Below are 25,924 nucleotides of genomic sequence, written 5' to 3' on the forward strand. Positions count from 1 at the left end.
CTTTACAAGTCAGTTTTTTCCCCATTAGCTGTCTTAATCTTCTCGTCAACAACTTACTGCATCTCCAGCTTAATCCTAAATGAGCAGTTTTAATGAAAAACCTTTTTATGACAGTTTTAAACATTTCATGTCATGCCTTAGAGTGGACCAACCTTTGCTGGAAATCCAAAAATACATTTAACAGAGAATTACATTTAAAATATGAACAAACACAAAATATAAAAAAATAAAAATAAAATTTTTAAATAAAAAATATAGAAATGTATTAAACATATTAAATGCTCAGTTTAGGTCACAAATACCTGTAACTATCAATTGAACACAAAAAAACAGCCATTTTTTTATAAATTGAAAAAACATATATATATATATATATATATATATATATATATATATATATATATATATATATATATTATTTTCATATGTTAGAAACAAATATATCTGCATATGAGGAAAACAAAAACTGTGAATCAGCTGGAATAATTCATGATCAGAATTGTGTTTTTAAAAATCCAGGCAGTGAACAAACGACTGAAGCACAGAACAGGCCGTTCAATAAATACATTTGTAAACAATAAGTAAGAAAGCAAACTCATCTAAGTGTACGTCAACTTTTGAAATTTTAATCGTTACTTTTTATAACTTGTGATTGCATAATGCCACGCAATTTAGAACAATAAATGAACACTAATTTAAATGGAGTAAATCAAGTTTTTTTATTTACAATTTTCTAAATGTGAAAATGTGACATTTATATTTGTTGATTTTTCAAAAATCAGTTAAGACTTCAAAAAAATGTCTTTCATTTCTTGTTCTTATCTAAATTAAATAGTTTTAATCTTAATTTCCAAATCGTTTATGTCACTGCAAGCTTTTCTAAATATGAAAACAAGGTATTTGGGTCATGTTTAAATAATAAACACAGAACAAATCGTTAATCCTGATCATCATTTGATAGAAAAAAACCTGACACCATCTCCAGTGCATCTGAAAAGGAAGATTGTTTCAACCAACACATGTTTGAAACTATTGAAAAAAAGAAAACAGTGCAAATGACATTTTTACACATGAATACCACAGTCATAATTACAAGTTGTTGCTAAGCTGCACTTCTTGAACAATCATTCAAATGTCTATGAATATTAATATTTCAACAACAAATAAAAAAGCCGGTAAAGTATTTTAGTTTAAAATAACACTGATTAAATAAATAGCCTTGACACTTTAAACATCAGCTGACTTTTAAAGTCATTTAAAGCTACCTTTCACGCAGGTTGCATGTCACTCAGTGGGTTGGTATATTGCATCAGGCGAACTTGCACGGTGAAGTACTGAAATTCTTTATAGTCCCATGATGGACAGGAAAAACACAATAAAAAAGAATAAACACATTTTTTTCTTTATGTTTGTCACTTCATTCCTCGTGGCGTGAGAGGAAAGCCCTGAGAGATTCTGTAACCACTACCTTTCATTTCAAATTTAGGATTTTTGCAGAAACAAGGAAATATGTCTTTTAGTCCTTCTGAGTACCGCGATAAAAAAAGTCAAATCAGAAAATCCGTTTTTTAAATTTTCTTCATAAATACACACTAAGAAATGTGCAGTGCCATATTCATTTTCAGCAAAGCAGAAAGTTACCAGAACTTCTTACTTTTTCATTCTGTTTTTTGTCTTTTATTTGAAGCCAGTGTGCACTGCACTAGCAACTGTCATTCTCTCTGTCAACTAATAAAAGCTGCATATATCATTAAAACAAAAACCTGCTGACAGACACACAGCCATCTCACAAATGTGACATGAGTCAGCATAAAATATCTGGCTTTTGGTCCTGAGCACAGCACATTCCATTGGCACCACCGCCCTGTAGACGTTCTCCCTGCAGCTGCTCAAGAGGTAGCGATCTTCCCGTGCACACGGAAACGGTACAGACATGTGTACTCCATGTGACCCCAGTTAGAGAGAACTCGCAGCTCTACGATCCGATAAACCACATCGCTCGGGTTCTGAAAGAGAGCAGTGAAGGTAGAAAATCCTCAGCAGGTGAACAGAGTAAGGAAAGAGGCAGAGCTTCATTGAAAAACAAAAAACAAAACGTTAACACAAAATTGGAAGCCTTATTCACATGCACCCTTATGGGTCAACCCCTTGTATGGTAGCAGTTTTTGGGGTTTTCAGGTCTTGTGCATAAACATTTTTGTTCTACATGCACACTAAGCAGTCTATAACCTCAATATTTCCGTGCCAGTTTACTCATTTATCACCCCCAGACAGCCCACACCCACCGTAGGGGCAGTTGTGACTAAGGCCTTAAGTCAAGGGTCAGCAACCGGTGGCTCCGGAGCCACATGTGGCTCTATCATGCCTGTGCTGCGGCTCTCTGTGGTTTAGTAAAATAACTATCATGTTCTAAGATTGTTGTGGTGCCTTTAACACCCTCAGATGGTGCGAGCAGGCAGGATGAAGAGAGCTGCGTGAAAGCGCGGAGGGGGCGTGTCTGCAGCTGTGAAAGCTGTCTGTTATGGGATGAAAAGTCAGTGGCGATCTCGTAGGCACATGAACGCCCCCAAAAAAACCTTTTATTCCCCCTAGACTAAAACCACCCATTTCCGCGTAAAATTAATTAAATTTGCATTAGGGCGCCCCTACTATCCTTGATGCTACGATGACCGTATGTTGCATCTGTGTAGAACACGTAGGAGGAGGGGGTTCATAAAAAATAAAAACAATTTAAATAATTAAATAAATATCCTGACAACATTTTGAATCAACACAAGTATTGCCAAAATAAACCATCGCGATATTTCGGCAAAACCATTTTTTTTAACACCCCTACTGTTGCGGCTCCCTGTGCTTTCATCTCAATGGGAAACTGATCAAAATGGCTCTTTAAGAGGCATTTTGGTTGCCGACCCCTGCCTTAACTCTAGCCTCGTAGAAAATGAAGGAAGTGCAGCTGGAACCCACCGGCAGCTCGAATGTCTGTGATGACTCTCCGTTCTCATCGTAGGTAAAAGCCCCGAGCAGCATTCCTTCTTCTGTGTCATTTTTCATGCCCTGTGACAGAAAAATACAATCAAGCTATGCAACATTTAGCTAAACTTACTTTCCATATACTCCACATTGTGCCAGTGAATTGAACATAAATATGCATTAAATACATCATGCATGTGAATGACTTTTATCTAATCGTTTTTTGACAGGGAAGTTGTATAAAAAACAAACTTAACTTTTTTATGACAGATTTCCTTTAAAGAAAAGATTAACTTATGAAGCAGCAATCTAACAAATATAATGGAAAGGGAAGTTTGTAAACCTGCTCAGGAAGTGTTCATAAAAGGCTTAGATGAAAACCACCTGCTTATGTTTGAAGTAAAGGGAAATATTCCCTGAACTGGATTTTCTACGGTGCCATCTGAGTGAATCCAAGTCCGATCACTCACGTAGACTTGAAAGTCTTTGGGAGCAGAGTCGATGCGGCCGGTGGGGGCATTGTAGCGAGGGAGGTGGTCCAGTGTCACATGACTTATCCTTATGGGGTGGGAGAGGGAGATAACCAGAGTGCCTTGGACGCCGTGGAATGCCCAGCATTTTCCTGGAAGGAGCACCGGGAAACCCTAAGGAAGAGGAGGCGGGGGGGCCGCTTCGTAAAAAAATGGAGATTGTAGAAAAACTCTATGCTCTAAGACCGATGTTCTGTACCTGTATGACAGTGCGTGGACTTTCAGATGGATACCAGAGAGGGAAACCAAACAGGGTCAAGCAAGCTGAACGAATCCGATACGTCTCTGAGCACCTGGTGCTGATCACACTGGCCCCTAAAACAAGAAATGTGATATCAATCTGTTCAGATTTTATTTACAAAAATATTCATTTTATTCTACAGTAACAAACTAATAAGTAACTAAATCTTTGTCATCAATTCATTGTTAAAAACAATGAACACAAATGTTTCTGACCTTGAGTCTCCAGGGCAAAGTCAGCCATTTTGTCCGCCAAAGGCTGTCTGCACTCAGCACAACCCCCTCTGTCTCCAAACCTGATCACATCCTGCTCCTGATTCAAAGTCACAGGAGGACACCATGAGCGCTACATGACACGCACAGTTTTTATACTGGAGTTAAAAACATGTGGATGACTTTTCTGTGTGGATACCTTGATGCGATCAGTGAGCCACTTCTCCATGGCCTGCTGGAGCTCTGGGGTCAGGAAGTTTTGGTTGGGCGCTGGGCTGCTGTTGGGACATGGGGTTGGAGTGGACTGGATGAACAACAACTCCTGGGACAGCTGCAGCACAATAAAGCGCTTTAACCTTTAAGAGATAGGCTCAGGCAATATTTATCTCTTATTTTCTTACCTTGGCATTCAGAGCCTCCAGGGTTTGGATTTTGAGGCTGAGGCTGGCAGCAGCAGAGTGACTTTCTGCCTGGGAACCTTCAATCTGCTTGAGCAGCCTGGCAACTTCCTGCTCCACATGAAGACGGAGGCTGGAGTCGGCCGCCTCCAGCTTCGCTTTTATAACCTGCATGTCCAGCTGATGTTTCTCCTTCAGCTGACAGAAAAATGAAAAAAAACAGTGTGTGTTAAGGATAAAACTGTACACATAATTGTGTAACTGATGTCTTGCAACAAGCTATAATTTGTAATTTCTTAACCTTTACTGAAACATCTGCATGACCTTAGAGATTCCTTTGAGACTTTTTCAGTGGTTTACAACACTTAATATTAATGAAGAGGATCTTTTGACAGACATTTAATTGCACAATTATAATAATTTCCTTATGACATACTGTATGTTGTTTTGGACAGTGTAATTCTTTTTTAGTTTAGAAAGATCAAAAAACAAACTAACTAAGGTAAAGTTAAATGTTTTTCAAATTAAAAATGTTAGAAAGTCATGACTTTTGTGTATTTAATAAATAATAAACATATCTATTATGTAATACCCGTGATATCAAATGCTACAAAAATGTAAAAGACTACTTTAGCAGACTTGTTCTTTGGTAACTCACGAAGGGTTAAAAAAGATTCTCACACTTCACAATAATAATGTCATTGCTAAAAATCCTTACGCAATGGTTTTAAAAAATTTGTTTTTCATTTTAACTTAAAAGTCTTCTTATAACACTGGATCCACCATCTTGACTATAAATAATAAATTTAGAAATAAAAAAACAAAAAAACAATGGATGGTGCAAATTGATATTAAAAATGTAAAAAAAAATGTCTTGCAGAAAATGAAATCTCAAAAGAGGAATAAAAGTGGAAGATGTTTGCAGAAACAGACCGAATTTCTCCTCACCTGAGACAGAAGCTGCTCTTGTTTTATCTGAAGCTCCACCTGGAACAAACACACAACGGGTACAGGTACATAACCTTCAGGTCCTTCTAAACATCTTCATTTTCTTTTAATACAATATTATTTGCAGTAAATGCAAAGAACTGAGAGTTATCTTCTACGGTTTATTCACTAAACTCTCTCTTACCAGAGAATGCTTCATCTTTGCCTCAACAGCAGCAGAAACAACAGCTGGATCCTGGGTGGGAAAGAAAAATGCATTAAAAACAGTGTAAGATGCAAGAAGTTCTTAGATAAAATACTTCATATTCCATGAAATAATAGTAGCAGTAGTAATAATGAAGAAGAAAAAAACTTTTAAAACAGTAAGTAATATGAGAGACATCTTCTGAACCAAATGAGGTAAGTAAAAACAAATCTTTAGTGATGTGTTAACAGTATTTTTTCTTCGTAGACCCCTATTCACACATAAAATGAGGTTTCAACCGCACACAAACTACAGGTGAGCCGTACCATCACAGGTGTAGGTGTGACGCTGGGTTGAGGAGGAGGAGCGGCAAAGATGGAGGGCTGGTTCTCTGGTTTTTTTGTTGGTGTGAGTGTCGGCATCTGTGTGACTGTCAGGTGGGGGAGGAGAGACGTAAACAATGGAAGGAGCAACCAAATGCCTGAAGACAAAGAAAGAAAGTATGTTAGAAGAAGATTCGTACATAGCTACAATCACTTGGGTGAAGGATCTGACAAATTAGTTGTAACATTGGTAGCCGTCTCACTGCTGTCTCTGTTTAACTCAATCTCTCTTTTTTTAATGTCTTTGTAGGTCGTTGTTTGCGTCAATTCAAACCAATAGAGAAACTTGCCGTCAGTTTAAATTGTTCATTAAAAAAAAAGGGTTACTGATCCCAGACGTCGTAATCTGTCAACATCTTGCTGAATTTACCGAACTGTTTTTGTTAGAGATTAGCCTCCTGCTCAAACTGCTGCTGTGCGTTACAGCAATAAAATGTCCTGGTCCGTTCATGATATACAGACTTCTAGTAGAGTATATCTGTAATAATAAGTTTGAAATATTTAATACATATCAAAAAAATTATAAACTGAATATCCCTGATCGGGAAACAGCATCCGATTCTGATCGAGTGATTCTGATCTGAAACTAGGTAATTGGGCACAATTACAGATCATGTGATCAGATCGGGAAATCCCTCGTGTAGACATACAAGCACAGGAGACTAAATGTGCCGTTATTTTGTTTTACTGGAAAAAAAACCTTGGAGTGTGACTACACTTCTTTAAATTATTTACATCTAAACACCCAGACCTGTGTATTTTAAATGTCTGTTACTCACAAAGAAGTAAGATGAGAAGGAGGAGGGCCAAAGCACAGGCCTGCTTTGTCCGTCTGCTCATGGAGGCATTAGCTGCACGGAGGAGAAATGCATCAGGAGGGATTGGGATAAACCAAATCCAAATCATGAGAAAAAGCTCAGATATTGTAATAACAACACACAAACTTTTTTTCCATACATGGGTGCGTAGGCACACAAACTGTACCTAAAGCTCTGACATTGGGGATTTTGGATTGGACTTCAGCAGTCATCACTAAGGCTGAGTCTGCCCAAAAAACAAAAAAAAAAAGGAAAAGCTTATTGTTCACATCCAGACAAAGACAAAAATATTTACAAAAATTCCATCCAGGACTTACCGATGAGAGTCCAGAAGGCACTGCGGACCTGGTCTATGTATCCTGCATTAGGAGTCTGAACTTTACTGCTGTCAGTGGAGCTGCTGCTGCTATTGGTGGCAGGTAAGGGCCTCAGGTAGGTGCCTTCAGATGAGGAATACCCTGAGCTGTCAGCCCCACTTTGACTGGGCCCCTTCAGGTGTGGTCTGTGGTATACACCCGTTTTCTCAGAGATGCTGAGCCCAGCTTTGGTGTTCTTCTCTGGGGTTACTGAGGAGCGTTTGGTGGGCGTTTGGCTCGGGGGTGAGGACCCCGTCAGAGCAGGACGAGGAGTGGCTGCGCTGGGAGCATAAGGTACAGTCCTCATGACAGGCTGGGGCTGCACGCTTGAGGGAAACAGGTCTAGACCTGAGAAACAAAAAGAAGAAGAGTCAATACAATTTCCTTCTTGGACTAGTAATTGATCCTGAGATGTGTGCATTTAGATTGTGACAAACATGCGTTTAGGAAGGGGTTTCATTAAAAAATGTTACAATCCTTGTTTATAATGCACCAATTCACAAGCTGGCCTATACTAGAAGACATATATATCAAGAATTTCAAAATAAATGTGATGAAAACATGAAGGAGTCCTGAGTGCAATTTCATAAGCATGGCAGGAACAGTTTAAAACCTTTTAAAAGGTGTTTATCTGGAGATAACCCTTAATGCGGGTCAGGTTCAGTAGTGTGAGGATGTCAGTGTCATACTGGCCTGGAGTAACAGGTCTCTCAGGGGTGGCAGAGCTGGCATTACTGCTGGCTCTACTGGAAGTGGGGGTGGCAGCCTTTCGCGTTCCTGCTTTCTTCTTGAAAACTCTAATAGGAAAAAACAATTTTAGAAAAAAAAAAGAGAAAACTTCTCCCTAAGTTTGAAGCACTTTCAGTGGAAATAGAAAAAGTGCACAAAAAAAGGAAACTTACTTCACCGGGTTTTCGCGGTAGGATATGTTGGTCACGCTGCTTGAGTCCGATTCTTCATCTGAATTGTAGTAACCGCCTGACTTTAAGCGAGAACTTCTACGAGACATGACTGTAACAGACAGTGAACAAATGATATACAACTTTTGATCCACCATGTTTGCTTAAAACATCAGAGTATCCAATCTGTGTACCCTACAAACATACAGCTTCTGCTTTATAGTCAATACTTTGCATACCTGCACAATAATAAAGACTTTCTAAATATACATAGAGCGCACAATGACTATGATTGTATGCAATCTATTTTCATAGAAAATAGATAATTATTCTAGATAAAAAAATGTGTATGGTTTCACGTTTCATCAACAGGAGCACTTCTGTTTACCTGTCACTGAGCATTATACATTGTCACTGGGATATGACATCATATTATTTTTTACATTATACATTATTTTCCTTTTCATGGTTTCTGGCTTTGCTTTTATTTTGAAATTCCCTTCTTGTGGATAAGCTTGTTAGGATACAACGTTGTCAGGATATAACAATGTTTTTTTTAGATAACCTTCTGGATCTGTTTTTTTTATTTATTTACCTGGATGAATTATTTGTGCTGGACATAGATTTAGTCCCAAACCAGCTGATCTTGGGTTTTCCATCCTTAAGTCTTAGTCACAAACGCCCTTAAGGGTATATACTGGCTGTCCGCAGGAAAAAAAATGGGTGAACCTGTACAGGTCATGCAGATGGCCGACACAAAATTTTAAGACCAGAGTTTGCTGGGTGAACCCATAGAGCGAAAATATTTATCATTTTTATCTACAGGCATGCTGCGGCCAACAGGTCATAGTTTATTCATACTTATAAAACCCGTGAGGGTCAGTAAGGTTGAAGTAGGTGTGACACAGAGGCTGTACAGATTTTTAATTTTTTCTTCATCCACCCAAACCTTGCACAAGGTAGTAAGGTAGTTAATACTGTTTAAGTGATGTTTTTGAACGTTTCTTGCACACCCATCGAAAGCTTCTTGCATGCAGTCTGACTGTTAAAATACTCGGAAATTAGACAATCAGGGAGTAGTTTCTCTGGGCTACAGGCACTTACATATTAAATGTAGACCCAGTGCGTGCTGCATTTGTGCATGGTCAGTAAGGAGCCAGTACGTGCACCCTACAATGTTAATTGATCTGAATCGATCCAAGCTTGATAGATCAATAATGGATCCATAAAAGTAGAGATCAATCTCCTTTGCCTTTCCTTTTCTGGTGACCTAAGCGCATAATAGCAGTAAAGCCAAAGTCCACTAGCTTGATGCTAACATATAATGGAATCTCCCATACCATAGGAGGGCTGATGCTACACTTGGTCGACCTAAATATACATTGCTGACTAAATAGGAATATCTTCAAAACACATATAGATTATTAATGTTTTTCCATACAAATATGTCTAAATGCATAAACCGTGCAAATTCAAAATTGGATTTAATCGAATCAAATTGAGTGGATCATAAAAAAATCGAACAAAATCATGAATTGAATCGATCCAGACTCGGGTGAATAGAATCCAATTTGAAAATTGCCCGGAGTGTCTAATTAATCGCATTAAAATGCGATTAATTAAATACAGACATTTTTTAAAATCCTGTTAATCTCCTTTTTAATCTAAGGCTATTAACAGATATGTAATAACGTACAATGAGTTGTCCGTTATCAGAAATTAATGGATGAATGAGGCCTGACCGCGTCAGACTGTTACTTCCCAGAAGTCCTTCTTTTCTGATAATAGAGACCTAGACCATCATCTCGCTTATAACATGATCGGAAATAAATATTAAATCAATTATCAGTATCGGTACTTTAATCTTGTTACTCTAAAATTGTTTTTTCACAAGAAGCAGACTTTGATATGCGTTGCAAAACGTGCTCATGGTAACGATTCCAGCGCCTGCACTAATCTCGCTTTGCCACTTTTCTAAACATAATAATAAGTTAAAGCATAAATTCAGAGGAATACATGTTTGTAAAGCTTAAAATATACACTGCAATATTCTTTTCAGTCTCTTTTTCTGAGTACTGTCTTTCTGAAAAAGAGCTCAGGGCACGAGTTTGTGGCCCACCCAGCGTATTTTCTACATCAGAACTAAGCCCCCCCCCCCCCCCCCCCCCCCAACAGCATTATTTGGGCTGCTCCTGATTCATCATGATCTGAATAAAGAAATACTTAGAAATATATTTTTAAATTTAATTTTCTTTATATAAGCTGTCTAGGCCTGCACAATATACCGCAAATTTATCGTTATCGCGACATCAAGCTGTGCAATATGCATACCGCAAAAGACGGCCAAAATCGCAATAAATGGTTAACTTAAATGTGCTAAAACAATTTCATGGGAGCTTGAAATATTGAACAAATGAAATAAATCCCTTTATGCATTTAACCAATCGGAAGGACCCGTTTACGTTGTTGATCAATCAGATGAGCCCTTTTATGTTTGATGTTTGCCTCCTACGTCGACAAGGGTCAGTTGGAGTATAACTTTTAAACTGTTGCAGTGAAATGGAAATGATGTTTTTGGTTGTTTTGCTGTTTGTTTATATACCGCAAATTATATCGTTATCGCAATATTAATCACCAATATCACATATCGCGAGTTTTCCTCATATCGTGCAGCCCTAATGCTGTCCATCATCAGAAAAAGGCCACAAGAACATGTTAAAAACACTAAAACATAATTTTCATATCATGAAAATACTAGAAACATAAAGTAAAAGCAAATAAACCTCTTGATAAAGTAGTAATAATCATTTTTAAATACCATGAAGCCGCAGTAGTTCTATTGAAGGATTAGTGTGATTTGTTAGCAGTGGTTAAGCCTTCAACATATGCTCTTGTGGTTAATCTTTGTTTTCTATAATCCAAGTAATACTTCAAGCAAACACTGACAGTAAATGACACAAACAAAAATAAAAAATAAAAATAAAGCAGTAGCACAAATAATTTTATAGTATAGCGCATACACCTCTTATGAGAGACTATAATGCAAATATGCAAACCAAAAGAATAACATGTGCTGCTAACAAGTGAGAGCCTATAGCAGATTCAACTTGATCTACAATGATACAAATATTTGGACAAAAAACTAAGAAAGGGACGTTTGCTTGACTTCAGCTGCTTCATAATGTGGTCATGTTTGTCACTAAGTATCTAACCAGCTTGACTTTCAGCAGCATGGCCATCCCAAAGATGATGTAACCGACTCCTTAAGCTGTGTCATCTGATTGGTCAGAGATGTGAGCCTGAGGTGCAGATAAGCAGCATTAAGAGTTCACCAACTTAGCTGCTTCCAAGTCTTCAAGCAGTTCCATGCTGCACATTCCCTTCCAGAAAAACAACAGCATCAGTCTGAGAGATATGGATGCCAAACTGAAAAACATCTCTTTAGATTAACATTTTCAATGTAGAATATGATTAAATCCACCAAATAGCAGAATATTTTACAATCCTTTAAAAGCTTAAGCATCAGAACAAGTTCAAACAACTACAGCTGAGTTCACAGGCTACACCGTCTGTGGTTACGTTGTGACACCAATGAGCACGACTCACTTCAGCTGAACTTAATCTACTAGATAGACTTCATGAAAATACCCAGATACTTTCTGTTGGGTGAATGCTAGTCCACATTAGCATTGTGTGTTAGTGAGCCCCCGTTGTGACTCAGCACAGTCAGAAAACACTCAGCCTCCCAGCTTCTGTGGGAGATTTTCTCTTCTGAAAGCTGGCTTTATTCTCAGAAATCTCACCTTGTCAAGCAACTAACATTCACAAAAGATGCTGCTGTCTTTATGAATGCAAGTCTGCAGGAGGGTGTAGCGACCATGTAGCTGAAAGAAGGAACTGTCAAGATGGCAAAAAAGGAAGCTGTGGCTGATTCTACTAAACACCCAGGAAGTTAGGGTGAAAGCACCAGCGCTAAAGTAAAATGGGTTCAAAAAGACTTAATTTTCCTAGTGTTATTGGTACAAGAACATCCATGAACTCCAATAACTTTCTGCCTCTTTTGACAAAGCGGATTGCTTACACACTACTCTTTATTAAACACTTAAAGATAAATGAAGAAAATGTGGTAAAAAAGTCTGCAAAATATCTCAAACCAAACATTTCTAGTGTATATTTTCTGAAACCAGACAATCATAGCAGCCTCGTGCATCACTGTGCTCTCATGCATGGTAATGGGAGGGGGGGACGCGAAGGGTTTTTTTCAAACTGTTACTGAAACTTTTTTGTCATAGCAACAACTTCACATGCAACCTTAGTTCCTAAAAGCACGTTTAAGAGCTAACAAGCATGTTTATGCCTGCATAGAACACATTCAATATTAAATGAAAGATTGCAGTCTTCTATTAAATATAAAATAAACTTTCATTGTCATTTATGTATCTTAGTACAGTATTAAATTTGCAGTTAGTTTTTTTTTTTGGCACATTGTAAACATTTCATAATTACCACAAAGCAACAAGGGTTGCAACTATTTAGACTCCTCATCAACAACAGCTCACCTCAGGCTTCCAACATTTCTTTTCTCTTAATGCATGAGAGGGCTTTAGCTAAGAAAAAAGAACAGTTTGTACTTTAACTCTCTCACAGCCTTTCTTTCATTTATCTCTCAGTAGTATTTCAGCACAGTTCCCACTCTGAACTCAGATAGTCATCATCTTTTACAGTTTCCACTCACATGCAACCCAATGTTAAATAGTATAATTGGTAATCCCTGGTGAACTTGTGAAAACTTGTTTTTTATTTGTGATAGGGGCTACAAGAATGCTTCAGCCTTTCTAACTTCTAACTTGTGTGGTCCCTCACAAAGCTGTGAAGGTGTGAACAGGTCAGTGTCAGCAGGGTGGAGACATCACTCAGTAGATGGAGGGAGATCTGGTTCACGTCTCAGGGAATCATGTGCGGCGGCAGACAAAAGAGCCTGTTCAACCAGAACAAAGAGGACGACTCCACAAAAGTTGGCGTTGAAATCATGTGACATTAGGGCTGGAGCTGCATATAAAATCGGACAAAAAAAATCAAACCCAGCAGAGGTAGAAAATCAACACTCCTTGCTGAGGAAAGTGGTAGCAAAACCAAAGCAGATCATGTGCTGTACTCTGAAGAATGTGTAATCTCCAGACAAATTTGCAGTTTTGGATTATAGCTGCATTTGGCTGAGATAGAAAGCCTATTTGCTTAAAGCTGGGCAGGGTGGGGTTCTTTTTGGTCCTGACTCCTGACAACCAGCAATGCATTATAAGCTTTAAAATGTTTTTTAAAAAGTATAAAATGTGAGAACTTTGCAAAAAACGGGAACGATTGTGTGCAAAATGTGGGTTTATAAACCCAACTGAATTAGTGGAAAACATTAAAAAAAGATGGGGGGGTTAAGGACAAAATGTGTATTCGGTGAGGAGCAGAAGGCAAAGGATGGAATGTAGAGAATCGGTTTTCATCAAACCAAAACTGGCTGGTAAATGGTTTTAGCCAGCGGCTAGCAGGGGAGCAGAGCCAGTGAAATCTGACTCAGAAATAGAGTACATGAGTCATCATCACAACAAGCCCACTGCAAAGAAGAGGGCTAGAACCAGAACACGCAATTATTTAGCTTCTTAAGGAGGTCTGTTTACAACAATGTGAAGCACGTGTGTGCTTTTGCTCCCCTTTGTGTGGTTTTCAGGGTAATGGAGGACTCAATGAACCAGCTATCTTTGGGTAACAGGGTGTACAGCTGTAGAAGCTGTTTGAGAAACCCAGGCTGAGAATCTCCAGCATGAAAGTTCACTTCACATACTGTATCCTCTTTGTCTGAGCCAAATATTTGAACAGTAAACTTATTCTTTTTCTTTAGAAAGCTGATTCCAAACAACAGCTTCAGATACCTAATATACATATTGCTGAATATTTGGATCACTTGCATGCCATTTAAGAAAAAAATTAAATTGAGCATTAAAAAAATTGCATTAAAACGCAAGAACATGTCACAATATAAATATACCCAATGATGCAAAAAAAAGGGCCTCAATAACAGGTTCGAATGGCACTGATGCATTGATTAGGTTAATTAAAGTCCCACTCAATCATCTCATCAATCAAGCTTTTCCAACAGTTTCATCCACAACTCAGAGGTGAATTTCTGATGATCTACTGCCGCTCTGCAGAAACTTTGTCCGAGAAATTAAACGACACCAGTTTTTATTTAACTGCAAAATCCATACTGCACTTTAAGAAAATGTATAAAGTTAAAATGTTTCAAAAATACCTTCTGGACTGAGAGACTTTGGTGGTTGTGAGGTCATTTTGAGAAGTGTTTGTTTTGTTTTTGTTTTTTGGTTTTTTCATCTTTTTTCTTTTCTGATTTAAGGTTCTAACAGTTTGTAGGTAGATGTAATGTTTGTATTCAGGGTTGGGGAAATAAGCCTTGGCTTCACCCAACACCTTTTTCGGTTAATTTTGTTCAATGTTTATGTTATGTTTATTTATTTATTATTATTATTATTATTTTCAATGTTTATGTTGACATTGATCAGTGTCAATGTTTATGTTGATGTTTTTAAGTTTGTTTGTTTAACTTAACCGAAATAAAGTTTCTCACAATTTATTCGGCCATTACTGAACAATCCTAATTAAAAGACCACAACAAACTCACAACAGAGTTCTGTGCTGGGAAACTAGTGTAAAGCAAACAACCTGAACATTTGATTTCATTCAGCGATATTTCAGAACAAACACAGAAGAAGTTCAAATTCGTGTAGTAAATTAATAATGTGTGATGGTGGTTAACTAGCGGCTTAAACTGCGTAAATTCTAAAGACAAGCAGCGTGATAGACAAAAGACAACACAAAGCTGAATGTTTGTGACCAAACACAAACCTCCGTAAACTTAAGTAAACTTTTTCTTAGTGAGACTTCAGAACTTACCCCGTTATGTGTGCGTTATTGTGAGGCGTGTCGCAGATAAACCCGCTACTCTCGACTAACTGACAGATTCTGTCTCCTGGACTCTCGGTGTAATCCACTCTTCAGTCCACAAACTCACCAAGCTTCTGTTAAACCAGCAGCAGATGCAATAAAGACGACTTAAACCACGACTTTTTTCCTCCCGGAAACTCCTGTAAATGAAGTTTTTCTCTGGACGCCGTCACGACCTGCATTTGCTATGACAACTCGAGACGTTGACAGTTAAAGCTAGCGTTATTGGTGACGCGCTTCCGGTAAAAATTTACAAAATAAACCTACAAAGAAGTGTATTATTATTTTTATTATCATTGTTATTATTATTATTATTATTATTATTATTATTATTATTATTGTTGTTGTTGTTGTTGTTTCATATTAAAAGATTTCCAAGGTACCCAGAAAACATGAATTAAACATCATTCAAACTTAAAAAATGTAAAGTCTAAAATTTAGTCAATGTATAAAATAATTGGTCTGTATACGACCATAATGATACTGAACATTTTCAAACTGTTTCCGGTCTGATGTCAGGCTCACGGTGGTGAACGTACATTTCTCAATATGGAACCAGAGTGCGCCCCCTTGTGGTGATAAGTGTGCACTCCCCATCACTTTTTTATGGCTGCAATTCAGGCCCACTGACACACTGCGGAGCCATGTCACTGTGAATGACTTTGGGAAAGACTGGAATCAGATCTAGGATGTTGCTGATTTGAATCCATACAGACACATTTGAACACAAAATAGAAATAACACAAAGTCTCCAAATTTGTCAGAAAATATGTTTCACAACACATCAACCTACCAAACTTTGTTGAAACAAATTTTTTAAACAAGCTGTTTTGATGTTCATTTCAGACAAGAATAAAGGAATAAACAAATAAATAGTATTGATAATAGATATTTTTCTAACAAAACAACAAAACACCCATGCACAGGTCCTGGTCTGAGAGAGTTTTCATTATTATAGTAGCTTTTCAATAGCGTGATGGATACAAAAAGTAGTTTCAATAAAGCCTAACTACAACTATTTAAAGCTTTTGTGTTTTTTCCGTGACAATGAAATCAAACACATCACTCAAATTGCTTTTCTGTATGATTGAATAGTGGTCAGATGACGTAAAAGCTATCACCAAATGCTAACAAAAAAGCATGCTGAATAGCTTTTTATTATGTGTATGACACTTCATTGTGTAATTACATGGTTACTGAAATTCTGTCTATTGTGGTTGCTGGTTTAAAGTTACCTGTATGATGTGTATTCAGACTATCAAATGCATCCTTTATAACCTGGAAATAAGCAGCAGGTAATGCAAACAGTCAAGGTCGGATCTGTCAGAAAGTTGTTGCCACACAAGAGAGACCAAGACTCCCAAAACGCAGCAAAATGCTTTTAAGGGTAATGCTCAGAGCATTTGGCACTGTTTGCAGTTCTGCATCTAGCTCAAAATAAACCCAACCTGACCCTATCACTGGGCAGATAAGGTCCAGCCAGGGGCGGGAAGGTGGAAGAGGATTATTCTTTATCCGAACAGGTCATTTTATGGAAAAAAAAAATAGAAAGACAGAGAGAGTTATGGAGAGAAAGGGACATCTGTCGGTATGTCCAGACTGTTCTGTATTTAATAAATAATTCTAGAGTCTGGAGCCTGTCAGCAGCACAGGCCCAACCTCTGACCCCAAGACTCACCAAAACAGAGAGATGTGTATGTATTGTGCATTACTGCATCATTGTGTGTATTTCTGCCTGTTTAGCCTATTGTCTCCAAGTGTGTTATCATTAGACTGCAGTTTCCTCTGACTGGGTTAAGGGAGCCGCACAGACAAAGAAATAGAAATGTACAATTATTTATTGGTAGCCGAACAATGAGGAGTATAAAGCTGACAAACCCATCCCTCTCAAAGACCCACTACACTGACTTTCAGTAGAACATTTTTAGTCACTCTTTCAAGTCTGGCATTTCCCTCTTTAACTCTCACAGTGCACATATGCGCCCGCCTTATCTACCAAGCTGGTGCCCCAAACACACCCACAGAACACAAACAAACAGCTGACGTCACGCGCACACACACGTGCTGATGTCACTGTGTTGGAATGTGATCAAAAATAGAGTCTGAAATGTGTGTTATAGGAGCTTTTTGCCTTGGAGAAAAAGAGGCTTGGAAACCAGGGCACAGAAGTTCAGACACAACGAAGGAAAGTGTCATGGGGCACACCTTTAGACAGTGACACACACAGCCCACTCTCACAGACATGCTCACACTCAAACTGTCTGAGTCATGACCGGGAAACTCTTTCGAGCTTGATTGGACAGCGTGCCGTAATGCTATCAGTTAGTGGGATGACTTCAGATGTGTACATATCCAGAAAAAACAGTGTGTAGGGGAGAAATATTAGGAATACAAAGTTGGTTTTAAACTTGAAGTAATCCAGCTAAACATTTTCTTTACCTGCTTCCTTTAGCTCAGTGCTAAATTTAACCTGATATGTCAAAGAAAGTCATCCTATGGATGTTTTTGAATGATATAGTAAAAGGCAGATGATACATCCTCTCAAAAGAAGTAAAATCACTCCCAGCTACAAAGAGGCACAGTAAAAATCTACAATAAATGTGTAAATTGATGAAATGCACTGCATGTGTGATGTTGCAAAGGTTGCTGTCATAGGAGGGATGCAGGTCTGGGTTTATTTTCGGCCACACTTGCTAAATATTTAACATGACAAGTCCAATGAAAAACTTAAATTTAGATGTTCTAGACTGAGGCCCCACATCTATATCGGTTATTTTTTCTTTAAAAAGAAAAAAGTTTATGCATGATTTAAAAAAAAAAACTCTAATAAAAAAATGTCATAAAAACACACAAAACCTGAGTTCAAATATTTTTCACCCATCAGGAAAATCAATTTTGAAAGTGATTATTTTATGTTTTACTTTTTTAATTCATTTGTTTTAACTGATAAAATTAAAAACAACCATCATAAACAGAAATATAACAATGAATGACTAGATGCAATATTTGAAAAGTGCTTTGTATGAAGATAAACATCTTCAGGTCTCGTTTATCAATTCAATCCAAACTTAAATTTATACAAACAGTATTTTTACTGAATTAAAAGGAATAAACAAAAACTCTGAAAACAATCAGCTATGGATCTTGTTCACTGCATCTGTCTATTTATTATGAGACCTTTAATAATAGCTTTGAATTTTTTCATGATTTGACAATTTTTATGTCTTTCTTGCAGATATTCTATATCTGGACCCCCTCTTGTGGAGACACAAGAGGGGTTGAAGTTTCATGTATTATCTCTTCAATGGAAGAGGCTTTGAAAGCTCTTTGGTAACTGTTTTTTTAACAGGATTTGAATTATTTTAAAATAAACCAGGTCTCCAAATTTTGATAATTCTGATATGTTGCGTGTTTGATAGCTTTATAGAATAATCTGGTGATTAGTCATATAGATTTATTTTGAAGAAAAATAGTTTAATGATGTTTCATATGAGTTTCCTCAATCCTCAACACAATAAATCATGAATAAAAAGATGAAGGAACATGACAAAATTTTCCAGCAAAGAACAGATATAGATTTAGATATTATAAAATATGTGTAATTTTTATGGGATGATGGAAACTCAGAGGCGAATTGCAAATGCTCTGCAGAAATTATGTTCAAGAAAACAACAAAAGTTTTTTGATTTTTGCTGAAAACAGCATAACCATAAATAAAAAACAACATGAAATGCTGTAAAAACAGATAAAACAAGACTGACTTAAATCTATTAAGGCGATCAGGAAAGGTATCACAGACCTGTACTTACTAGTTAAAACAACAAAATAAAATCATATCAGCACAGAATCTTGACTCACATATTCCCCTCTGGATCCTCACCCCACCCACACTCACTGTTTTCCTTGCTTTCCAAAATTTAGATGAAAGGAAAATTCCAATGTGATGCTTTTAACTTTCCCATATCAGCTGTTTTTGTCTAAACAATGCCCAAGAACCTTTGATGGGAAAAATCAGGGGGCATTTCCAACATCAAATCTGCCTTCCTGCCAGGAAAATGACCAAGCAGGTCTCTTACCTTTGGAATTTTAGGAATGTGCATAAACAGGATGGATTTTCCTTATCCTAAAGGATCATTTATATAAAACCAGCCTGAGGAGACCCCTCCACAGAAGGCTCACACACACACTGTTCTGTTGACAGCACAGTTGCCATCATACATGTTGACAAAATGTTGTGTAATGGTGGGGTGTACTTTTAATTGTGTAAGATTTGTCTAAATATTAATGGCTTGTTGTTGGCACTTGACATTGAGAAACCCATTAATAAACATTTTTTTTGAACTGTCATGTGACAGCATAAGATTTTCTAACTTCATCCTCCATAGCATAATGTATTTTTGAAAAACATGTGCATTTTACTATTTTTCTTAAAAATTAGGCCTTTATATTTTCACGTGCATAGAAATATGTGTAATCTGTTTATCTTAATAAATAAACTTGCAGGTGTTGCCAACTTCAAAGGTTTCACTCAAAATGAAATAAATTTTTTACAAAATTTGAATTATTTTGAAAGTGTAGTCTTAAATGATAATTTGGATACCTCGGTAGTTGACATTAACACAGAAAAAAGATAATTCCTTGAGTTGATAGCTAGATGTATGGTTTAATTTGATTAGAATTGACGATATCAGGGAATATTCCATAAATGGTTTTTGTTAAACTTCATTTGTTGTGGAGATTATTGGACAGGCAAAGAAGCAGGGATGACAGGCAATATAGGTCATGTTCAGGGCTCAGCTTCATGACATCATCATGCAGCATGGCATAGATTTTAATCTGCTGAGCCACGCTGGGCGATTTTGTGTCGCTGCAATTAAGCTCCACCGAGGCCAACGTGACAACAGGACACCATCGGTTTAATCTGCTCACATGGGAGCGGGGCAGTGACCTCACCGCGGTGACCTCACCGCAGCGATGTCATCAAGGTGAGTCCGATGTCTCAGAAATTGTTTTGAAGGACGTTTGTGGCATGTTGCAATGCAGCCAATTCTATGCATCTCGAATCCGCTCACATAATCCGTGTGAGAAGACTTTCCTTTCTTCAGATGTTTTGGTTTTTGGCATGAAAAAAAATAATCCAATACAGACAGACAGAAAAAGGATTCCTTTCTAACAAGATCACCCTTTGTTTTTGTTTGTTTTTGTCTTTTGATTGAGTAATTTTTGAACTTACCTGATATTTCTAAGCATTTCTAGCCCATCTGAATATTTTTGTTGAAAACAAACAGACAAACTTAAAGCTTATCTCTAAGGCATACTGTTCACCGAAACACTCAACCTGCTACAAGGGTCATTAATGCCGAGACTAAACTGACAGATAATTAACCGTCACACTATGACAGGAAATTTATTGTGTTTTTGTCAGACAGTCAGATGTTTTTTCTGCTATGTGCAAACAGAGATGCTATCAGACATTACGCACACATTCATGTGACGTTACGTCTGTGTGTGTGTGTATATAAGAATTATTGACTGTAAACAGTGGGTTTCTGTTGCAAAAAAGCCAGAAGGTTCCTACCAGAAACTGTTACTTATTAGCCAGAGCCTGTGTCACGCTGTTAGAGGGATTCTTTGTTAGTGACATCACAGGTGCTGGACACAGCGAGGGGGAGAGACGCATTCACAACTTCAGACTGCAGGAGGTAAGACACCTTAAAAGGAAACCAGCATTGTTTTTGAGCTCTGCACCATCAGAACACTTCATTTCCGCTTCCTCAGATTGTAATGCGGAGGCCGGAATATGAGGACAGGTCACCTCTGTGTTATTCCAAAGTCACTGAATGGAAAATTTGTTTCGGAGGTCTCCTTTTTTTTTTTTGTTGTGAACTCTGAGATTATGCGTTCCAGTTTTCCTCCCTTGTTATTTTGGATAAAAGCAGAGAAATAATTACAACTTCAATTTCCTTTTTGTTAGTTAAAAAACAACAACACTATAAATCTTTACATTTTGCATTCATGTGAGCAAAGATATATTTTAACTTCAAAATAAGGTTACATTAACAAAAATACAAAAAATGGCAACAACATTAAACTAACTTGGCAAAATAATAATTAGTTAAGTTAATTATCTTGTTACAAACACTCTTAAGACCTTTATGAAATCCAGTTTCCTGTGATTACCCCCCATTAAACTTGCTGTAGATCAAATGCTCGTCTTTAGGCAGAAGTTTCCTGCTCTTGACAGCTCACCTTCTCAGAAACAGTTAAAGAACTTGTCAAAGATTCCTTTGCCAAGGCGCAGCTTTGGATGTCTACAGATCTTAGGCCAATAAAGGTACTGGACCAATCCCTAAAACCCTTAGATATTCATATCCTGACTTGTTAAGTGTTAAATTGATAGCTCAAGGGGGACCTGCACGATCCAGGTTGGAGGATTTTGATGTCCTGGTGGATCAGATCCCATTTTCCCCTGCTCGTCACATGTTTGCAACTTTCAGAAATACCCGTGAACCTGAAAACCCTGGACTTGAATCTGAGCTGATAAGTGGAGATTGAATGATGAACTGTTTATTTATTCACACATTATGATGTAACTGAAATTCTACGTGTTGCATTTTGACTTGACAGTGCTGTTTTGAACTGAGTCATCCAAAATGACTCACTTTGAACTTTTTATGACTGTCAATTGAGACGTTAAAATCCTTTTTATGAATGGAATATTTGATTGATTTTCCAACTTGTACTGTTGACTATTGGGACACTGCAGCTTAATTGTTGTGGAAAAGGTCCATGCTTCTTTCTTCCCATTTATCACAAGCTTTATTTCCTTAACCAACTCTTTTTTTCCTGTGGTAGTGATTTTGGGATGAACAAGCATATGCAAGCACAGATCTGAGTAGGTGTGCACCCACCTGAGCTCAATTATGATCAAGTAGTTGTTTCCACAACTGTGCATGAGGACTACAGACACCGCACTAAAGGGATACTCTCCTTGTGAGCTCACGTCTGGAGTTTTGCCCACAGCCTGTCTGAGAAAGGGTTATACAGCAAATGTTTTTCTGTGTGTATATTAGCAACGTTTTCATAGCAATAATTCTTTACACAACACTTTTTAAAGGACTTTGACGGTTCAACTCCAGCAGAAATAATGGGAAAGTGGCCAAAATGAGATCATCTATAGAACGCAATCAATTGGAAGTTTTGAAGAAACAGAAATCATCTTGTAATTGGGCAATTTCGTAAAGAAATCAAATTTACCTCATCCCTTCTAACGTCAACATTTCTTTTGCAGATCGTTGATGTTTGCGTCTTCAATTTCATGATTTTGACAACAATGTGGACAGCTGGGGAGACATTTCTCATGTGAGCAGCTTTGTCTTTACCAATGAAAGTCCATTGCTCTTTCCCACTTCTTGAGTATCCCAGTTGTTGTTATGTGAATAGTGCTGTTAAAGAATTAATGCACAGAATGTTTTTTTGTAAATTTCTATGCATTGTTCTGTACTAATGCTGCTGTTATGCAACTTGAAGTTGCATTTACAATTTAAACTGATCCAAGCCCAGATCACGACACATTTTAACACAGAAACCCTAAAAACAAAAACAGAAAACTCCCAAAATGTTTAAATAGAGAAAGCGGTCATGTGAATTAATAATTCTTTTGCAACTCATTCTGGAAATATTTCATCAACCCAGATACATTTTATGAACTTACAATGGTTCTTTTTGGATTTCTGCATTTGAGTCTGGTTGGAACATGGTTCTGGATGTTTGCTGGAGGCTTAAACCCCAAAAGCAAGATCCACTCAGAGACACTCATGGTAGTTTCTCAATGGAGCTATTGATACATGAAAGGCAATGATAAATGGAGGGAGAGTGTGAGAGAGCAAAAGTGTCTCAGTACATGAGAGTGTGTGTCTGAGGGTGCCAAGGGAAGAGATTTACAAGAACAAAACCACCAGATGAACTGTGTGAAGCAAAGTCCACACACTCAAATGTGCTTGGGTCACAACCTCAAACACTGTTACATTTTCTTAAAATCCTCCAAGTATCATGTGGATATTTCCAAATTATTGACTTTCTTTCCTTTGAATTCTCATTTAGCTCAATAAAGATGGTATTTTGCGAAGCACAAAATAAAGCAGTAAAATTCCAGACCACAAAGTGTTTCAACTGACCAACTAATCAAACAGAAACAGATTTTGTTGTATGTTTATAATGCATTCTCTATTTTGCAGTGCTGTCCAAATCTGCAATTCAAAAATTTGAGTGCACAAGAAACTTCCCAGAAGTCTCCGTGAAAGACCAGTGAAGATTGATGCTAACTAGATTAGCAATACAGACCACAATGCATTGCGTTTAAAGGATTTTTCATGGAAAAAAAAAATTCGGTGTGAACCCAGCATAAGACGCCAACGCCTCCTTTGATAGATAATGATAAGCGCTAGTTCAGTGGCAGAAATTTAAATGTATCTGCTGTAAATCATTTTTCACATTTGTCGCCAAAAAGTGATGGAAATACATGTCAGACGTCAGAGCTCTGTCTCCCCCTCTGGTCACCAACGGGAACTGTCTCCAGAGTTTTGAGTGTACTTCTTCTCCCAGCAACCCTGGCACCCAGTTTCTGGATGAAATGACACATGACTTTCATTTTTCATCACTCGCAGTCTACTTAAAAACTGCATTGAGCCTCACTCAGTGTGAAGTATTGTTTATGCCACTCTGTCTGCATTACCCATCGTTACATTCAGACGTAGTTTTCTGATTTCCTGACCATGTTTTGTCTCGGACTCAGTTTGCCTACCGCCTGTCCCGAATCTTGCCTGGATCCTGACTACCCCTGTCTCTTCTCTGATGCCCCCATGCTCATTATTGACCCCTGCCTGCCTGACCCTGATTTTGCTTTGTGGACTTTTAGCTGAGCTAATAAACCTGTTCCAATTGGAACCAGCCATCTGCATGTTTTCTGACATCATGTTGGTTGCACATATGCGCACTGCTGCATTACTTGCACAAATTTTAATTGCATCCAAGGTTGCATTTTATTGTTGGTTGCACGTATTTAAAATTTTTGTTAAAGTTAAAGTCCCATTTTCTGCCACGCACCTAGGTGTGTAAAATGTGTTCTCCGCATTTGATCTATCCCCTGGAGGAGCGGTGAGCTGCAGAAACATCCATGTTGAGGAACTATTTGGTAGTTTAACCCTGACTGCGACCTTAATTCCAACTTTAACCCTTCCTCTACCTCTGTGCAGCCAAGAAAAAAGTGCAGTGCTGGCCACACGTATTTTACAAATTACGTGCGACGAGACAATATCTTTCTAGAATTTAAAAACAATGTTTTGCGCATTTGTGTAATAGAAACGCAGCTATTGATAGGGACATTGGTGACTGTTATAGGTTTGGGTTGTTTTACACAGTGACAAATCTGTTAATCTAAATTTTTCTATTTTACCTTTTTTTATTTTGAAAAATGAGGCAATAAAGGTAAGAACATATTTGCAACACAAAAACACAACAAAAAATGTCTCCTTATAGTTTTTTTTCATTATTACCAAAACAATCCCTTGTTTTTACCGGGTTAAATCAAAATACAATCTTTCTTTAAATTTACATTCTAACATTCCATTTAAATTAATGTTTGAAAAACATAGTGGATTATTAAAGCAAACCAAAGATCTTCTGTTCCCCGTCACAATCACTGCAAATAAAAAGCAGCAAAGCCTTCTTCCTCTTTCAGGTCATGTCTCCTTCTCGCACTACAGATTATTTTTGTCTGTGCTAACTCTTCCACTGCAAATAGTCAAACCCCGTTTGGAACCAGCTTCCTGTGTTTTGATTTTCCCTTGTTGCTTTGTGTTTTAATGTTATCTGAACTGTGGCTGACTTCTAAGTGGTCACACACACACGTACACACACCCCTATAAACACACAGAAAATAACAACTGTGGATGGATGGAGAAAAAAATGCTGCTGGCAGTCATAAATATCACTGACATACCACATAAAAAAGCAGAATATGATAAATGTCGACTAAGGTTTCTCAGCATATGCCTGAGCGTGTTTTATCATCTTCAAATCTGGAGGCTCAGTTAATGGCAAGTGCTCAAATGCTTTCTCTGTTCTGCAGTGTGTGTAAGGAGAATTTGTGTTTGCAGAGTGTCTTCATTATGAAGCAAATAAAGTATTTTTAATACTTCCTCCAACATTTGAGTTACAAGATGTTTTTAAAGAAAGTAAAGTTCCTTAAAAGTAAAAGTTTTACATTAGTGCATTTTTAAACTGTGATCAAATGAACTTGCTGATTTGTGCAGGAACATTGTGCCAAATTAAACTGAAATGTGGATCTTTTCTGGAGTGAGACAAACGTATGGGGTGAGATACCTGTCAATAAGAAACGTATGCATAAAAACAAATATGCTCACAAATTAATACTTTGTGTACAATTTTTGAAAAAAATATATGAATACAACATTTAGTTTACATTTGAATATGATTTGTTTGCATTTTGAATACAACACTTGCTTGTCTTGAATATGAAATTTGACCTTTTAACTCACTGTCAAAAATACGTCACAGGCACATACATGGAGTCCTAAAACATCGATTCATCTGAGAAAGCTTGAACTTTGACTGAGCTTGCTGTGGCTGGGGGGGTTTCGCACTGGACTCTTGAGCAGTGGAGATGCCTTCTCTGGATTAATGAATCATGCTTTTCCATCTGGGAATCTGATGGACGAGTCTGGGTGTGGAGGTTGCCAGGAGCACTGCACATTTCAGACTGCATTGTGCTGAGTGTAAAATTTGTTAGAGGAGGAATTATGGTGTGGGGTTGTTTTTCAGGACTTGGGCCTTGCCCCTTAGTTCCAGTGAAAGGAACTCTGAATGCTTAAGGCAAAACAATTTTGGACAATTCCATGCTCCCAAACTTGTGGGAAAAGTTTGGCCTCTTCCTCTTCCAACAAGACAAGT

The 25,924-nt window shown here is 37.6% G+C and overlaps 1 protein-coding gene and 1 long non-coding RNA gene across 5 annotated transcripts; one reads left to right on the plus strand and one right to left on the minus strand.

Moving 5' to 3' along the window:
* Positions 1-600: 600 nt before the first annotated feature.
* sun2 (Sad1 and UNC84 domain containing 2) lies at positions 601-15,197 on the minus strand. 4 transcript variants are annotated; one of them, XM_011478306.4, is made up of 16 exons: positions 14,903-15,197; positions 7,946-8,054; positions 7,737-7,840; positions 7,005-7,391; positions 6,854-6,913; positions 6,649-6,720; positions 5,813-5,967; positions 5,487-5,537; positions 5,303-5,341; positions 4,358-4,552; positions 4,156-4,287; positions 3,960-4,056; positions 3,703-3,818; positions 3,444-3,617; positions 2,968-3,057; positions 601-2,006 (listed from the first exon to the last, which is right to left on the minus strand). In XM_011478306.4, the coding sequence occupies exons 2-16, from the start codon at positions 8,050-8,052 to the stop codon at positions 1,890-1,892; spliced, it is 1,896 nt and encodes a 631-aa protein (XP_011476608.2). In that variant the 5' UTR covers positions 8,053-8,054; positions 14,903-15,197; the 3' UTR covers positions 601-1,889. The 4 variants fall into 4 exon arrangements, with proteins under 4 accessions (XP_011476608.2, XP_078800221.1, XP_020560490.2 ...); XM_078944095.1 differs by having other exon boundaries at positions 15,021-15,174; XM_020704831.3 differs by having other exon boundaries at positions 695-2,006; positions 6,827-6,913.
* Positions 15,198-20,373: 5,176 nt separating this feature from the next.
* LOC105354575 (uncharacterized) lies at positions 20,374-23,908 on the plus strand. Its single transcript, XR_909171.4, has 3 exons — positions 20,374-20,655; positions 22,245-22,315; positions 23,191-23,908. It is a non-coding gene; the product is annotated as an uncharacterized LOC105354575 (long non-coding RNA).
* The last annotated feature ends 2,016 nt before the right edge of the window (positions 23,909-25,924 follow it).

Source organism: Oryzias latipes, chromosome 1, assembly GCF_053564925.1.
Source record: "Oryzias latipes strain Hd-rR chromosome 1, Olatipes_Hd-rR_3.1".
NCBI lineage: Eukaryota > Metazoa > Chordata > Actinopteri > Beloniformes > Adrianichthyidae > Oryzias > Oryzias latipes.

Bases quoted from the DNA above. Each gene is read 5' to 3' on its own strand.
- sun2 (XM_020704831.3), bottom strand. From the start codon at position 8,052: ATGTCTCGTAGAAGTTCTCGCTTAAAGTCAGGCGGTTACTACAATTCA. The intron at 4,057-4,155 runs GTATCCACACAG...ACTTTGAATCAG, and splicing joins GGCTCACTGATCGCATCAAG to GAGCAGGATGTGATCAGGTT. The intron at 3,819-3,959 runs GTCAGAAACATT...TTCTTGTTTTAG, and splicing joins CTTTGCCCTGGAGACTCAAG to GGGCCAGTGTGATCAGCACC.